Raw genomic sequence first — 17,591 nt, 5'->3', positions numbered from 1 at the left:
AGCCCGAACTAAAGTTGGCTCTAACTGAAAGGCATCTAGGTAAAGCTGCAACAACTAAGGATGGTGTTGAGCTAAAACATGCATTACTTGCTGATTAGCCTCATGAACAGCACCAAAACACACTAAAAAATACTCTTTTAGAGTAAAATCCTAAAACATGGAGCGATTCGAGAGAGTTCAGTGGAAACCCTAAAACGAGGAGCAATTCGAGAGAGTTTAGTGGAAACTCTAATTTTTGAGGCGCCCTTCCACATCTATAAATAGATAGGCTGCCCCCATTCAACCTAACCCCGTTTGTGCAGGTTCCTCACTCCACGTGCATATTTCAGCCATCAGCCTCCTCCCACGTGGCTGTCCAGCCCTCGAGATTGCTGCCACTCCATGTTTACTCCTACTGCTGGTGCCTTCATCCATGCTGACGTCAATTGCTAGCGACATCATCATCTACTACGATCTAATCATCCACCACATCAGACATTGTGTCAGCCTGTTATTTACAGCAGACTTTGCGCAGTTTCCAACCTCAAATCCGTGGTACAATGCTGCCTTTACCAGTTTCCAGCCTCCAGACTGCTGCGTTTTGGTGACTAGCTTGCTGCCATTCACTATTTAGCACTCCTACACTCCGACTGGTGGTCACAGATTTGGGATCAGCCTCCAATGGACATCACACTCCGACATTGCTCTGCCCTTGAGCACACTATACACTCTTACATTCATTTACAGCATTCATTCACTTCAAAGTTGTGTTCTCTCTCTCCCTTCTTCTGTTTGTGTTTGAGTTTTTGAGTTTTGCGTTAAGGGTTTAAGTTTTGCCCTCTGTGTCTGTCTCTTTGTATTTCTGTCGTGGTCGTACACTCTGTGTGTCCTCAGTGCAAAACCTAGCAGTTTTTTTCACATGGTATAGTAGCCGATACTCTTGTAAAGAGTATCCTACGGATATTGTGGAGAGCTAGTCTTTGTGCGAAGCACACAATACAACTCATAACCGAATCACAATGTCCCAGACACCTTCTCCAGTTCCTATGATGTCTTATCAAGCTTCTCCATCATTCGAAGCCCTGAGACGGCATTATGGACTCGATGAGGAGGATGACACTCCACCTTCACCAGATTTTACTAACATGACAAAGGAGGACTTTGAGTACTATTGCAACAACTACGGTGATGTTTACACCCCTCCTACGAATTTTGCTACCACATTCGGACCGGTTGGTGAGGTTGGCCACCTCTCCAATCGTGGAGGACATACGGCATTCGAAACGTCTGGCAATCCATCTTCATCATCTCAGCCACGTCCAATGTCAAGTTTGTACAATTCTTTTGTGTTGCATGAATCAAAACCCTCGCATGTTTCTTCTTTTGAGGTACAGGATCCGGATGGTTTTGCGTATGTCAACTTCAATAGAGGGGGCTCACGAAGCAAACAAAATTCAAGTACATCTACAACTTCTGTTTCATTTAAGAATATCACATACACTTCTCACTTCCCTCCCATCCCACCATCTTTTCAAAACCTTGGATTATACTCCACATCTACATCACACACCCTAGGGGTTGGATCTTCCATTTCCACTCCTAGCACCTTTTCCTTCTCCACCCCATTCTCTACCTCTTTGCTCCATGGTACTTCGTTAGGGGGAATGCCACCCTTTAACACAGTGTCTCTCACCTTTCAGCATATGAGCGCACCCATAACTCCTGGGTCGACTGTGATGGGCATCCCCCTCACTATCCCCAACTTCACATCTCATATGACCACTCATACGCAAGGGTTTCCATCCTCGGCTTATGGTGCATCTTCACACTCTCCTTGGGTTACACCTACACAGGAATTTCCATCTACTTCCCGTGTTCCCATTCCACCTCCTTGGGTTCCTCATGTGGTTACCATGTCCATGCCTAGTTAGCCCATCCCTACCTATGGATCCACCTTGCACACTATCCCCATGCCTGGTGGGCACTTTGGGGCCCATTCCCAAGTGTACTACACTCCCCCATCCTATCCCCACTACACTTTTACAAAGTATCCATCTCCGAGTACTACAACTTCTGTTGCAACGTCCAAGAATGCCTTCACGGATAAGACACGTTTTGACGGGTCAAATTTCACCACTTGGTCTAATTTCATGCAACAAGTGCTTGAGTCTCAGGGTCTTTGGGACCTCTCATTGGTCTAGAGCCTATACCGGACCCTCAACTAGCTCACCCTGATTACATCCGTCAATGGAGAGCCCACAATGCCATAGCCAATGTTGAGTTAATGCGGGGATTGCTTCCTGAGTTTCACTCTCAGTTGCAGCACTTCCTGCTCGTGTCAGAGCGTTGGAGTCACCTTCTCGACTGCTATGCAGGTCATGATCGTACTCGGGGCATCAATCTCGACTTTGAGCTTCAAGAGTTCCCTATTAAGAAAGGGGATGATCTGAAAGTCAAGCTCGCTGAATATAGGCGATTACTTGCCGAGTTCGCCACTAGTGGCTCTCCAAAGTCAAATGACAATCAAGTTGCATTCTTCTTGAATAAGTTGCCTGCAAAGTACTTCAATTTCATTCAACACATCATCTCCCAACCTCGATTACCAACCTTCTATGAGTTTGAGTGCCAGTTCCTGCATTACGCGAGGCTGCATGATCAAGTCCACAAGAAATCTCATCACAACCTTATTCAGAGCAAAGGGGGTTGGTTGTCTCTTGTTCGGGAGGAAAAACCACCAGTGGCAAGAACTCGCAAGATACGAAGGCAAGCCAATCAAAGGGAGACTCCTCTTCCTCAAATGGAACCAAAGAATCTAGACCTATCTGGCAGCAGCTCCCTAAGAAAAACGGATTTTGCACACACTGCCAGAGAGCAGGCCATATGGACGAGAAGTGTTGCTTCAAGGCCCAAGGTCTTCCACCTAAAAAGTCTCAACAAACCGTTGCGACTACACAGTCCAATGGGGCTACACCTTCCGCTCCTACTTCATCTGCTCCTTTAGCACCCGCCGTTGCTACTAGACATGTGGCTCAAGTACAACCTCAACATCCCATCTCTTTCATTACCCCTAAGGGACTGGCTGATCGGTCTGCAGATTCCGATCCCATTGCACTTCATGTATCTATCTCACCTTCCTTCCCATCTCATCAGGCGTTCCCTTGGCAAAAACCCTGCTACTGGACGTACGCAATGGTGGCCACCTTCTTAGACTAGCATGTCTCTAGGTCCTTTCAGATACCCTAGCTCAGTCTAGCATTCATTTTTTGCACTCTTAGAGTCGGACCCATAGGATTCATTGTCCTTAGCTTTTCTATTCTTTTGTCTTCCGACTCATTTAGTCACACATACACATTCATTGCATTTATTTTGAGTAAGATTTCTTTTCTGTTATGTTTTGCTTTGGAGCATCTCATCACTTACCTCTATGTTTGCAGATTCTCATCTCTTTTGCACGGTTTTGTCTTTCAATGAAGGGCTAACTTGCAAATTGCTTTGGTCCTACCTAGGCTAGAGACGTGGGGATGCGCACCGTTCCTTTCATGGTTTCATCATCCTAGAAGTCCTTGCTCTTCTTCCAGCATGGCAGTTTCCCCTCCCGAGGCGGATCGTGCAACATCTCTCTCAATGCTATCATGAAGGTGACTTCTACCTTGCTCTTCTAGTAGGGTGCTTCATCCACTTCATCTTCTTTCATTCCTTATGGTTCTTGGTACCATACGAAGACTGACATCAGGCTCCTCTTCCTTCTTCAGCATCTACATCCACGTTGAGAGGGGATTCCTACCCTTCTTGGTATTCCACAAGCTTCAGCACTTTGTCTTTGACGTCGGCTTCCTCCCACTGTTGTACCTTACCCTTTGCATTGCATAATTTCATCATCTTTGTACTAGGGCGCTTCGGCAAGTGAACATTTTTCCATGAGAAACACTATCCAAGTGGCACCCGCTGCATGAGCATTCTTCAGCATGTAGCATACTTTGCATCTCATTGTGCAAAGCACCACTTGAGTGGATCCTAAGCTGTTTCCACCGGCGGCTGTTGTTACCACATCACCATCCTCCATCACATGGATACCTCATCACCTATTTTTCCTCGTCATTGACACCCTAAGTGGATGGATTAGCTTGTACTGTTTTGTGATGTGTTGGGTATACCCTCCCTACTCTCATCTTCTGGGTCACTATTACTCAATCTGCCGCATCCAAAAAATTTACCTCACTTATTCACCAAAAAAAAAGTTTCATGTAGTTTCATTTGCCTTTGTAGGGCTTGGTAGGCCATTGGGCACCCGACGTGCACCCTTTGTCCAATGCCGTGTCCTCTCTCAGGTGACTACTTGGATTCCCTTGGTAAGATAACCATTGCCTCTGTAGTCTTGGTAAGCCACTGGGCAGCCGACATGCACCCTTTGTCTGATGCCTTTGCTACTTTGGGGTAGGATGCCTTGGAGTCAAGAAACATCGCAATAGCTGGTCTAATCTTTCAGCTCAATTTTGGGCCTCAGAGAGGGTGTTGAGCTAAAACATGCATTACATGCTGATTAGCCTCTTAAACAGCCCCAAAACATACTTAAAAAATGCTCTTTTAGAGTAAACCCCTAAAACGGGGAGTGATTCGAGAGAGTTCAATGGAAACCCCAAAAACGGGGAGCGGTTTAAGAGAGTTTAGTGAAAACCCTAATTTTTGGGTTGCCCTTCCACATCTATAAATAAACAGGCTGCCCACATTCAACCTATCCCCGTCTGTGCAGGTTTCTCACTCCACGTGCAAATTTCAGCCATCAATCTCCCACGTGGCTATCCAACCCTCGAGACTGCTGCCACTCCATCCGTGTTTACTCCTACTGCTGGCGCCTTCATCCATGCTGACGTCAATTGCTAGCGACATCATCATCTACTGCAATCTGATCATCCAATCATCGCCAACTACATCAGACATTGTTTCCAGCCTTCGATCCGTGGTACACTACTGCATTTACCGGTTTCCAACCTCTAGATTGCTGCATTTTGGTGGCCAGCCTGCTGCCATTCACTATTCAGCACTCCTAAACTCTGACTGGTGGTCACAGATTTGGGATCCGTCTCCGGTGAACATCACACTCCGACATTGCTCTGCCCTTGAGCACATTGTACACTCTTACATTCATTTACAGCATTCATTCACTTCAGAGTTGTGTTCTCTCTCTCCCTTCTTCTGTTTGTGTTTGAGTTTTTGGGTTTTGCGTTTAGGGTTTAAGTTTTGAGTTTTGCGTTTAGGGTTTGAGTTTTGCCCTCTGTGTCTGTGTCTGTCTCTTTATGTTTCTGTCGTGGTCGTACACTCTGTATGTCCTCAGTACAAACCCTAGCAGTTTTCTTCACAGATGGTCTGCCAAGTCATCATCCTCCATCCATTTGGCATCCATTGGTGAATAATTCTAAAACTTCACCAAGTACCTTCTAGAACCCTTACCCTTGAGATCTTCCTCTCTTTGTGTGCCAAAATCTGCTTTGGTACCAGTATTTCATCTAGCTCTTCAACCTCCAACTAAATTTCAGGAAACATATCCTCTGGGACATCACCATGAAAAGGTCTCAACAAACTAACATGAAAGGCATTGTGTATCCGCCGATGTGGAGGTAATTTCAGCCGATACGCCACATCGTTGATCTTCTTCAACACTTGAAATGGCACATAGTATCTCATAGACAACTTTGGATACAATCGCTTGTTGCCCTTCATCTTTCTCAACCGTGCCTTTTCCAATCGCAGCAATACATAATCGCCCTCTGCAAAGTGCAAAGCACGCCTATGATGATCAACTGCTCTCTTAGTAAGCTGAAAGATGATTTTTAAATAGCAAAAGCAGATACAAAAGGGACAGATTCCCCTTTCAATTTTACATCCAAAGTATGAACTTTGCCTCTATGGAAGAGGGTCACAATCATATCATGAGTATCAATCATTGCATGCACGCGATGACACCAAGGCATACCAAGCAAGACATCACATCCTTCCAATGGAGCAATATAAAACTCTTCGTTGTCCACATAACTTTGAATGTGCAAACGAAGCTTTCCAATGATACGAGTGACCAACTCTGCATGTCCCTTGCACGCCATACCAATCCCACACATGGGCCCCATCTCATCCTCTCTGATGCCTAAACAAGCTGCCATATCAAGAGAGATGAAATTTTATCATGCCCCTAGATCAAGAAAAATCAATGTATGTCAATCTTTGATTTTGCCCCATGTCCTGCAAAGTTCAGTACTATCTTGCTTAGGCTGATCTGCCACTACATCAAGCACTAAACCAACAATGGTTTTGCCTTTCTTTCCCTTATTATCATCCTTTTCACCTTGATATTTATTAGGATAGTTGCGTGCCATATGCCCTTCCTATTCACAAATATAGCATTTATTTGCAGCCATCAGCTCCTAAACGTCGTGCATCACTTTTCCCACTCTTTCTCTACGATCTGTTCCTCTTTCCAACCCTATTTTCAGATCTGCCCTGATTTTCAGCTTTATTTTAAGATTTGCCCATTTTCTCAACCTTTGCCTCTTTGACATGTGACTTGGCTTCATCATCATGGAATCTTGCATCCTTTCCACGCAGCATGTGTCGACTGTAGTAACAGTTTCTATAAGCTGAGACATGCTGAAAACTGTGGACTTAATGCAAAAATCCGGAATAGCCTTTGGCAAACCACAAATATACTTCTCCACCTGCTCATGGAGGGATATTGTGCGATAAGAAGTAACTGGCAACAATGCATCCCAAAACTTCTTATTATGCTGATCCAAGTTCTTGCAGACTTTGGAATTCAACTGATTCCAAGCTGTCATAATGTCTACTTCAAAGGTACTTGTCCACCAATTTGAAGAAAACATTTGCTTGAATTGGACTCAAGTGGTAGGTAACTTCCCTTGAATAAGAGGTGTAAACCACCACTACAATGCATTTCCCGTCAAAAATGTGGCTGCCTTGCGTATCTTAGATGCCTATGTGAAGTTGCCTCCAGAATAGGCTGCATCAAACTGTTGAATAAAAACAAGTGCTTTCAGCCTATCTTGTGCACCACTAAGGCTCAAACTTCACACTTTTGCAACCTTCATCATAGTCCTTCCGGGGACCTATGGGAGTCAAGTTATCATAAATGGGCTGCAGCAAAAAGGATGCATTGGCTGTATTTACATTAAAACCAGCACTATCTGAAGCACCTACATGACCAGCACCAAATCCTTGTGCTCCAACAGTACCTGGGGATGCCGATACATATCCATATGGCCTGCTTTGTGCCTCAAGCATTATGCCTATGCTGCCATACATGGAATTAGGCATTCCACTTGCATTACCTAGATACATTGGGTGTTGTGAGCCATGCTTTGGCTATTGCATATGAAACCAGCCTTCCTTCTTGGAATGGGTGGTGATAACCTAATTTAAGAGTTAATTACAGCAATAAATAAATGCACATAAAATGAAATACACACTTTACCATAACATTCTTGGACAGTAGACACCCTGTTGGCCCCAAAATTGGCGCCCCTTGCGGTATTTCTTTAGCTTTCATTCAATTGGAAGGAGTACAACTTGAGATTCTTCAATCTCCTCCTGCTAACCAATTGCTCTTGCTGTCATAAATGTCCAGCAACCCTTTTGGGTCATTTGCCCCTTGTTTCACCCACGACTTCTTCTCCAATTTGACCCTTGGCTGGCCAAATGCTGCCCCAAATCAATTCAGGATGGGCTCACTCCTAAAATCCCTTGATAATCTTCAATTATCAGCTGCTGATTTCAGTCCCTTGAGCCTTCAATCTCTGGCACGGATCCCAAGGTGGCTGCTAAACCCTAATTTCTGCTGTGAATTAGGGTTTACTGCAGTAATTACAGATCAGCCCACCAAAAATTGCTGAGATCTCCTCCGAATGGCTGAGAACTGCTGAGAATGGCTGAGCATAGGCTGAAAGAAATGAGAGAATGCTGTAGAGAGAGAAAATTTTGAGATTTGTCGCGAAGAATTAATCAAAATCAGTTGCTGCCCTGCTGTAACAGCCCCAAACGGATGCACCAACAACAATGAAGCATTAGAGACTGTGATCTTCAAGAGAAAGTGCATCACCAGCAATTGTCAGCTTCCCAAGGTCAAGAATATGCAATCTCCATCACCAAAATGGTCTCCAATGGCTGGGAAATGGCCCCAAAAGCTGGCAGCAACAGTCCAATACCTCTTCCCAACAGCTCCAAAATGAAAAAACGAGATTTTCCTCTCCCTTCAGCCCTATTTAACCTTTCCCCCACTTGCATGGGAAAGTTTTGCCAAGTAGCAGCTTTCTTAATCCATTTTCAGCAATTTCCAGCCATTTAATTAATTTTCAGAATTAATTAATTCAGCCCTTAATCCATGCCCAAAAAATTGACCTTGCCTATCCAAAAATTAATTGGCTAGGCCATTTGCAACCCAAAGTGGTCCCATGCATTAATTGACCCTTGGACAAGCATTAATCCATTAATTAATGCCTAGTCCCTAGTGTCACCACTGACACTTAATGGCCAATTAATGGTCCTAGGGGCAAACTGACACCAAAATTCACCTAGAATCTAACAAGTGTAACTTGTTACAACTTTTGCCTTTGACACCCATCTTTTTCACAGGGTCCTTTGGTCTTCAACTGTGAGAAAGTAGCTTGCACCTCACATGTGCAGCACATGTGCATCTTTTAATTACACATTTGATTAATCCTTTAATCAAATGTCAATTAAACATAAGCAAAGCATCGAATTTTCACATCCTCGTGACAGCATACAATAGGGATTTGTGCCATACATTCCTGTATGCAGTGTCTGTCCAATCATAGCATGAAGATAGTACCACCACCAAAGTATCCTTGCCGTCCCATGCTGGCATGTGCATAATTGCCTTGCTGCCCATGTCCCCATGGATTGGCACTACCAAGTTGGCCATGCATTTGCACTTGCTGCCCCACAGATATCAACTATTTGTGCTTCTCACGCATTTTGGACTCTTCTAAAGAAGGCTTAGTAACCTGCATTTAACTGATTTTCAGTCATTATTCGCGACAATACTTTGAATTTTCTCTCTCGATAGCTTTCTCTCTGGTCTCCCAACCATTTCACAACATTGCTTCAAAGATCTCAGCATTTGGACCCTTGGAGCTTGCAAAATTGCAAATTTCTCTATTGCAAGCCCCAATTTACAACAAAAATTAGGGTTTAGTAACAGCTGCTGAAACAGGGCAGCAGTAATAAATGACAGATTTTCTTGGTTCTTCACGAAGAAAGTCTGAATTTCCTCTCTCCTCAATATTCTCTCTCATCTCCCAACCTTTCTACAGCCTTGCTCCAAAGATTACAGCATTGAGATCACCAAAGGCTAAGAAATTTCAGATTTCTTTGCTGTAAACCCTAATTTGCAATAGAAATTAGGATTTAGCAGCAGGCTCGGGAAGCATGCCAAAAATTGGAAGCTCCAAGACTTGGATTCAACAAGGCTGAAGCTATTTTTACAATTGATTGCCCAAACCAAGGGGCAAATCAGGTTGAATACTTACTAGTCATTTTGGACAGCAAGAGCAGTTAGAATACCGAAAGGGATTGGGAGAATCCCATTGTACATCAACTTTTTCTTCAATTAAGTTAAATAAATACCGAAAGGGGCGCCAAATTTGGGGCCAATAGGATGTCCGATGTCCAAGATTATATAGTAAAGTGTGCATTTCAATTTTGCGAATTTTTTAATTGCTGTAAATAGTGCTTAATCAAGTTATTTACCACCCTATCCGAGAAGGAAGGCCAGTTTTAGTATCCTTCACTTCTTTCTTGGATTGAAGGTTTATCAGATGGCACATGGCATTTTTATTTCCCAGCATAAGTGTATCTCCGAGCTTCTTTCAGAGTTTCGTATGGCCGGCTGTCGGTCTATTTCTTGCCCCATGGACCCTGAGTCCAAGATTGTGGCCAATGGAGTTCCCCTACCAAATGCTACCCGTTATAGGTGCCTTGTTGGCTCTCTTATCTGGCTTATTCACACTCCGCCGGATATTTCTTTTGCGGTGGCTTTGTCGTCTTTCATGACAACACCTACAAAGGATCACTAGCGAGCTGCCTTGCATGTTCTTCGGTATTTGCAAGGGACTCGATCTTACGGGATCATGTATGGAGAGGGGTCACTCTTTCTGGATGGAGTGACTTGGATTGGGCACATGATGTGGATTCGCCACAATCCACTACAAGTTATGCTTTCTCCCTTAGCTCGGAAGCCATCTCTTAGAGCAGCAAAAAGCAGCCTACTGTGGCTCTTTCTTCTACAAAGATTAAGTATCAAGCTTTATGTTTGACTGCTATGGAGGCAATTTGGCTCCGCCACATGTTGGTGGAGATTGGCTTTCCACCGATAGGACCTACGGAGCTTCACATGGACAACCAGAGTGCCCTTGCTTTGGCTAAGAATCCTGTGTTTCATCTCGCACAAAGCACGCTAAGGTTCAATACCACTATGTTTGAGAGTGGATCGTGGATTCGGAGTTGGCGGTGGCCTACTTTCCCCAGTGGGGAATGCGGTTGATCTCTTCACAAAGCCTTTGCCCCAGGCTTCTTTGCTTCATCACATGAGATTGTTAGGTCTTCAAACCCTTCCAAGATTTAAGAGGGGATGTTAGCCTACAATATTTAGCGTGTCAGTCTATCATCTGATTGCGAGCTTCTGTCAAAGTCTTGCAAGAGACAAAGGAGCTCTGTCTGTTTATTTAGAATGTGTGTTTGGCTACATTTCTTTCTCGGGTGGCCAATAGCCCTTTTAGGGCATTTTTGTGCAAGTTGGCCGATTTTTTGGACCCAGTCAACCAATTTTGCTGGCCGCCAGCAAGTCCCCCAACTTTCAGGAGATGGGGCTATATATAGTTGACCCCCAGTCATTCTTTTCTCACTCTCTTCTGCAGGTTACAACACACCTTGCTCCCGTTCCTCTCCGACATTGGTGCTGCCACTCATTTCAGCCTGATCTAGTGCTCTCATTGATGCTTCAGGCTGCGTGCAGAGACTGATCAATCCAAATCTTTGTATTCAGCATGCATTTTTAGTCAATGCAATATTTCTTCCTTCATTCTTTGATTTCTCTCTCTGCGTTCGTATTCCTTCTTCCGTTGCGCACTCTCACAAGGTCTCCTTTGCTAAGACAAACACAAACATCCCCCAACTTGGGACACACCACGAGCCAATTCCATTCCAAAGACGGCATTCCAACATCTAAAGAGCCTATCCCCGCCACGCTCTCTCACCATAATTACTACAATATGTGTCTTAAGTTTCAAGTCCATTTGTCTATCATCTCTAAAGGTTTGAGCTTTAGTCTTCCATGAAGGTTAAGATACTTAAAGGGCCCCCCTCCCCACTACGTGGCCAAGAGAATTATAACACTTTGATATGTTACATACCTAATGTTTTCAAAGTCTTTTACACTAATACCCCACTCATTGGTTAGGATTAGAGTATCCTACACAGCCTTTTGACAAGCTCTTCCCTTAGCATTTCGAGAAGTAGAGTTAGGGTTTGACCAGAAATCAATAACCACTATCATACCCCCCTCCCTCAACTACAGTTTACTCGTTGCTTTTTTTACTTTTTGCTATAGTCGATCTTGAAAATGATTAACAAGGACTTTGGTGCATTTCTCCACTCTTGCCAAGCTTTGGTCTTCCATTACCCACTCATTTTGTGAACCTCCGGAGATTCTCAGTACTATCAGGACCTTGGATAGATATTCCTTCATACCTTGGGACACGACAACATGCTTTTCATACTATAGGATGGCAACTCCTAGTGGAGCTACAACCCCTATCTTAGCCTCTTTCGCCCAAACCACCCTAAGAGACCTTGTGTGTACTCCACTCCTACTATTGAGACCATGCACTTTTGTGTTGGACTTTGAGTAATACTTTATCTTACCAAAAAAAGGGAGACTTGCAGTACTATCACGAGCTTAGACAAATATTCATTTGTAGCCAAGGATAGCATAGACTCTTGAGTCTTCTTTCCACTACAAGGCAGCAACCCCCGATAGAGCTATACCCCTTGCCTTCTTTGGTTTCTTTCACTAGACACCCTGAGAGTTATGTACGTGTGATGCAGCTACTCTCTGCTCCAATCATGTTATTAAGCCCACATAGTTTCATGTTGTACCTTTGGTAATACCTTTTTTTCCAAAAAAAAAAAACCCCAAAGAAAGAGACCTAAATGGCCCATTATACATATGGGCAAGATTCAGAAACTAATACAATTCTTTCGCCAAAAGATGATTGGATTTGAATCAAAAATTTTGAAAATTATTGTCTTATGTCCATCTATAACCAAAAAACTGAACCATGAAAGGCTTACCTTCATGAGTCGCATGAATCAATGGATAGAGTCGAACAAGAGCAGATTTCGCCCTTTGTGTCAAAACCTGATGCCAAGAACTATCTTGTTCAGGCACAGCAATGGCCTCAGTTGTTTGTGATTCCCTGCTGAGCAAATCATCATCCATCTGGTCTACATCCCCCCTTCCCCATAATGCTGCTTGGAGCATACTTCCTCTTTGAGCATCATACAAACCCTGAATCTTGGATTTGAGATAAGGGAAGCCAACCTATAGCACAGCAGCCTCACATATAAGCTTGTGCAAAATTGCTCAATCCAGCTGTTCCAATGAAATGGTATACATAAAGAACTACCAAGAACAAAAGTGAAAGCACTCGTTGTCGCCTTGTTAGAGAAGCCCTGTCCACAGTTTTATCATTAACTGGTATCTTTATGCCAGCTGGCCTTCTGCGTAACCCATACAGGGACTCTGCAAAGGATGCATCTGTAACAAATGGAGTCAGCAATGAGTATGACACAGTGTTCCAGGTGGCAACCACATGAAGCTAATAAAGCACAATGTGATGTGTGCATTGAAAATATCCATTGATGAAATAAAGGCATGTGCACAGCAAAACTTGCCAATGATAAGGGAGAATCCATCAAAGTATCAAGCCCACAAGAAGAAGCAATTCAGTAGAGCATGGGAACAAAACAACACCATAAATTCAGATATACGGTCATACCATTTGTACGTAGGCTGTGGGCTTCAAGCACAAGCATGAGAAGTCCAAAGGTTTCGTCACTGTGATCCAATACTTTGTGAAGAATAGGTCTCCTTTGGGCAAAAATCTGCAGAATATGGAGTCGTTAAGCAGTTTCTTAACTAAAAATTCTCCTATTTTAAATCTCCGTGCGTACTAATTGATCAAACCGCCATTTTCATTTATGATACTGCACACCAAAGAAGTATTAGGACTCAAAACATGCGAGCAACAGCAGACTGGTAACCACAGAAACGCTAGTACAACCTTTCAATATGAAAAGAACTCACAGCTAAATGGTGCAAATATATTTACTATTTGAAATTCTACTGGTCATAGACCGTGTAGCTGGCAAACTCACCCCCAAAGAATAAAGCAGAGCTGCTCTTAAGCTGGCAGGCAGTTGTTGGGCTGCTGCCATTTCAAAGAAGGTAGGCCGGCTGCCTTCTATTCCCCCTACTTGCATCAACATGGTGGACCTTGATCAATTTCTGTTGCCCTGTGAATATAACAGGTTCATATTATACGGGTACAAAAAGCACAAAAAACAGCGAATTTAGAAACACGTGCAGCTTATCATCCTTTTAGAATTGAGCGAGAGAGAGAGAGAGAGAGAGAGAGAGAGAGAGAGAGTCTTACACAGTCGATGATCCAGCGGCCGTCTGGCAAGCGATTGGCCCCGTCTATCTCCACAGGGTTGCTTCGCCTCAATATCAATTCCAAGCCTTGCTCACAGCGTCCTCAACGTATTACCTCAAAGGCAAAGTGACCCATCGAGGATGGACGCAGTCGACGCAAGCAAACGCACCTTAGCATCGCACCACAAAGAGCCAAAAGCATCACCTTTGGATCCCTTAGAGACTTAGGATTAGGGGAACGATACATCGACTGGTTGCAATAATATAGCTTGCAAGCAATATATCGACGGCTCAAGTGTCCACATAAACGAAAACCATCCATGTGTAATTTTTCCAGCTGGATTTCCCAAAGATCCATTGAAATTCAAGTTTTTCCTAATGAAGCCCCTCTATTTTCCAGACATTTTAGTTATCAAAGAAGCTAATATCATATTTTTGTTGGGGGTAAAAGTACCTCTGCCTAGTCGCCCGTATATTATTACGCTGACAGTATCCGCCACTACACACTGCAGGTGGTGGGCGCTCGTCACTGTCACTTTATTCTTTATTTTTTTAGTGACAGTTTGAATAAAAGAAGGCTCAGTCACACATTGTGACTGTTGGAGTTCCCATTTGTGTCTCTTTCTCTTCTTGCTCTTGCTCTCTGCCATAGCTCACTTTCAAGGAAGCTTCGATCCTTCTCACCTTTTAACTGATATCAAAACTTTGGATTAGAGCTTGATCATGGAGCTTGGCCCGGCATTACTTCAGCTCGGATTGAAGACCTAGAACTTGGAGCTTTAATGCCAACCATGGCTTCTTCCCCCCGAGGTAAGATTTCATCTCCCACCTCTCCCCGGTCCTCATAAGCTCTTTGCAGGTGTTCCTTGGCTTCATTGGGCACCTTGTATGCCCCCATTTGCCCCCTTATCCTCAGCATAACCAACAAGCCCCACAATCAGCTCACGTTTTTTTTGCGCATGTTCCAAAATCTGACTCAAAAATCCCATTTTTCTCATATCTCGGGTATCCGGAACCCAATTTAGCCAAGGTAAAAGCCTAACTTTTGGCACACTCCGGACGCGATGGCAATGTCAGATCTATCAAATTCTAATCACAATATTTTCTATAACAGATCTGAGTTGATTTAAAGCAAGAAAATGTCATCCTCTTAGCTTATGTGATACTTTCGAGGCTTGGTATTTGATACCCATATACTTTAGAAATGTTTGTCCAATGTTTTGAGATGTTTTGGGACTTGGTTTGAGCTTCCATAGCTCGATTTATGCAGGGGTTTACCGTTGTACATTGTTTAGGCAGCAAGGTTTTATCAAGGACGGCTTATGCATAATGCTCTTTGTTGACATTCGAGTGTCCTGTTGGATGTATTGATGCTTGGTCATTGTTATCGTGTTTTCGACCATGGTTCCGTAGCACAAAGGAGCGGAAAATGGAAAGAAGAGAAAATAGCAAAAAGGCGCAGGATAAAAACAGAAAAAGGCGCCTTGACCGGTAACCAATCCCTGAAAAATTCAAAGGATCGAACATGACCCGCAAGAAGCTTTGGTGTCGAGCCAAGGCAACGAAAGAGGAAGAGGTGCACCATTAAAATGCGGAAGCACCCTCGAATCTGTGTAAAAGAGTGCCAAGCTCGCTCCTGTGCAAAGTGTAGACATTAGTTGGGAATATGATAAATTAGAATGGTGGGAAATGGGAAAAATGGCCTAGGCTACGGCCGACCATGTAAAAGAGGAATGACCGTCCAAAAAGGATTTAGGGCTTTGTATATAAAGTTGAAAAAGAGAATGAGAAGCTCATTCTTTGGTGTGTGGCAAAAGGAGTCTTCTTCTTCCTCTCTTCTTCTCTCCTCCTTGCTTGTGTGTGCTCTTGAGAGAGGGAGTGTGAGAGTGTGAGGGAGTGAGTGTGTGTGAGAGTGAGGGATCAAGAGGGTGAAGCTCTTCACCATCTCCTCTCCTCGTCTTCTCTTCTCTTCTCTCTTCTTTTCTTATGCGCGCGGCTATGGAGGATGGAGCTTGGAGATGAAGAAGGCTTGAGGATGCTTGAGCTAGCATCAAGAATCGTGGAGCTACCGGGGAGAGAGGAGGGTACTCAATCGGGCATCAAGGTAAACTCACAACATTCGTAGGATCGACGGCGCGTCGGCTAGGTGAGAGATAGCCATTAGAGCTCGCTTGGAACGCTTGAAACAATAAGCGGTTCATGGGTCTTGGCGGTTGAGCGAAAGCTCCCACATTTTGTTCCGTTGCCGAGACCAACGGATTCAAGCTTGAGCACTTGCGCGCCTTATATCGAGCATCGAAGTAACGTATTCATCCCCGAAACGGAGCTTGAGATAGGTAGGAAGTTGGTTGTTTTCGATCTTCAGAACAGGTAAGTATTTTGGATATTCTGGTTGTTTGATGATTGGAAAACATGGAAAAATTAGTTCAGTGTTTTGCTTTCGATTTATGTTGTGTTTAGGGTAGGTTAACAGTAGGAAATCACATCCGAGAGGCAAAGGGTTGCTGCTGTGAAACAGGGAGAAAATCGGTGAAAACAAGGGAAAAATGGAGGAAATGCGCATGTAAATGTGTAGGAAACGCTAGGAGAGTGATCTGTAGTATTCAAGGAATGACCAGCAGGGTATAAGTTCTGGAAGGGCAAGAGAATCCTCATTTGCAGCCTGCTGAGAGTGAGAGAGAGAGAGAGAGAGAGCCTGGCGACCGTTTGATCGACCAGGGCACGGAGTGACAATGCATTCAGCGATCCCCAGGTACATAGATCTCTCCCTCACCACTCCAACTCCATTGCTGGTGAATTTCGTGGTCAATAGTAATAGGTATCTGGAGATCTTTGGGCAAATCCGTGCTCGCAAGTTCGTCAGGCTGGTGGAATCAGGCGTTCGACTCAGTGTCCGATTCCCAGAATCGGACACTCGGACAACCGTCCGATCGAACCACCCCGTCCGATTCGGACACTCGGACAAACCGTACGATTCGGACCACCCCGTCCGATTCGGACGCTCAGACAAACCGTCCGATTCAGACGCTCGGACAGCCCGCCATCCGATCGGACCACTCCGTCCGATTCGGACGCTCGGAGACTCGGACGCTCTGACTCGGACCCTCCCTGTCCGATCGGACGAATTAGGCCACATCAGCAATCGGACCACCTGCCCGGTCCGAGTCCCAGACTCGGACCCGCCCATAATCGGACCACCAGAATCGGACACTCGGACCAGCCCGTCCGATTGGACCATTCGGACGAATCAGACCACCCAAAATCGGACCACCCTTGTCCGATTCATTGAACACTTGCCGTCCGATTTTTGAAAATCGGACACTCGGACTCTGAGACTACCACTCAACCCTGACACACCTAGTCCGATTCCCAGAATCGAACCACTGGTAAATCGGACGTCCGATTCCCAGAGTCAAAAAAAAAAAGGGAAAACATCAGAACTTGACCCCCACGAGCGACTGGAAGCGCAACCCACTCCAGGACGACGTGGCTAACACCTTGTAGGCAGTCTCCGACGCAAGAGTCAAGACCAAGGGACACACTGGAGTATTCCCCAGCGACCTACCCCCTAGCGAACAACGAGAAGCAGCACAGACCCTAGAACCCATTAGAACGGCCAGGACTTGAGTAACAAAGCCTATCAGGCCCGAAACGAGCGAGAGTGAGTAAGACGCCGGGAAATTGCTTGCAGCACTCATGTTGAATTTCCGCACTTGAAGTACACTTAGGAAAGCTGAAAGCCTGATTGAGCACAAGTGCATGAGGAACAACACACTCACGAGTGACCATGAGTTGAGAATTGTATTCAGTAATTAAAGGAACTCACTCAGATAAATCGCTCAAAAAACCCACCAATAGGAGAGGACCCAAGACA

General features: G+C 44.6%; 1 protein-coding gene across 1 annotated transcript in view; it reads right to left on the bottom strand.

Moving 5' to 3' along the window:
• Positions 1–13,985, bottom strand: part of LOC148025117 (peroxisome biogenesis protein 12-like) — a 72,209-nt gene extending 58,224 nt beyond the window's left edge. The window contains exons 1-5 of the mRNA XM_087694830.1: positions 13,719–13,985; positions 13,441–13,578; positions 13,062–13,167; positions 12,690–12,820; positions 12,355–12,604 (exon numbers count right to left, since the gene is read on the bottom strand). Coding sequence (XP_087550956.1) covers positions 12,355–12,604; positions 12,690–12,820; positions 13,062–13,167; positions 13,441–13,551 — 598 coding nt within the window. The 5' untranslated portion in view covers positions 13,552–13,578; positions 13,719–13,985. The remainder of the gene's footprint in view (positions 1–12,354; positions 12,605–12,689; positions 12,821–13,061; positions 13,168–13,440; positions 13,579–13,718) is intronic.
• Between the last annotated feature and the right edge of the window lie 3,606 nt (positions 13,986–17,591).

Source organism: Lygodium microphyllum, chromosome 15 (assembly GCF_053477565.2).
Source record: "Lygodium microphyllum isolate KBCC chromosome 15, Lygodium_microphyllum_v1.1.10, whole genome shotgun sequence".
Lineage (NCBI taxonomy): Eukaryota > Viridiplantae > Streptophyta > Polypodiopsida > Schizaeales > Lygodiaceae > Lygodium > Lygodium microphyllum.
Note: the sequence above shows the minus strand (reverse complement) of the source record. Positions and strands in the feature narration are given on the sequence as shown.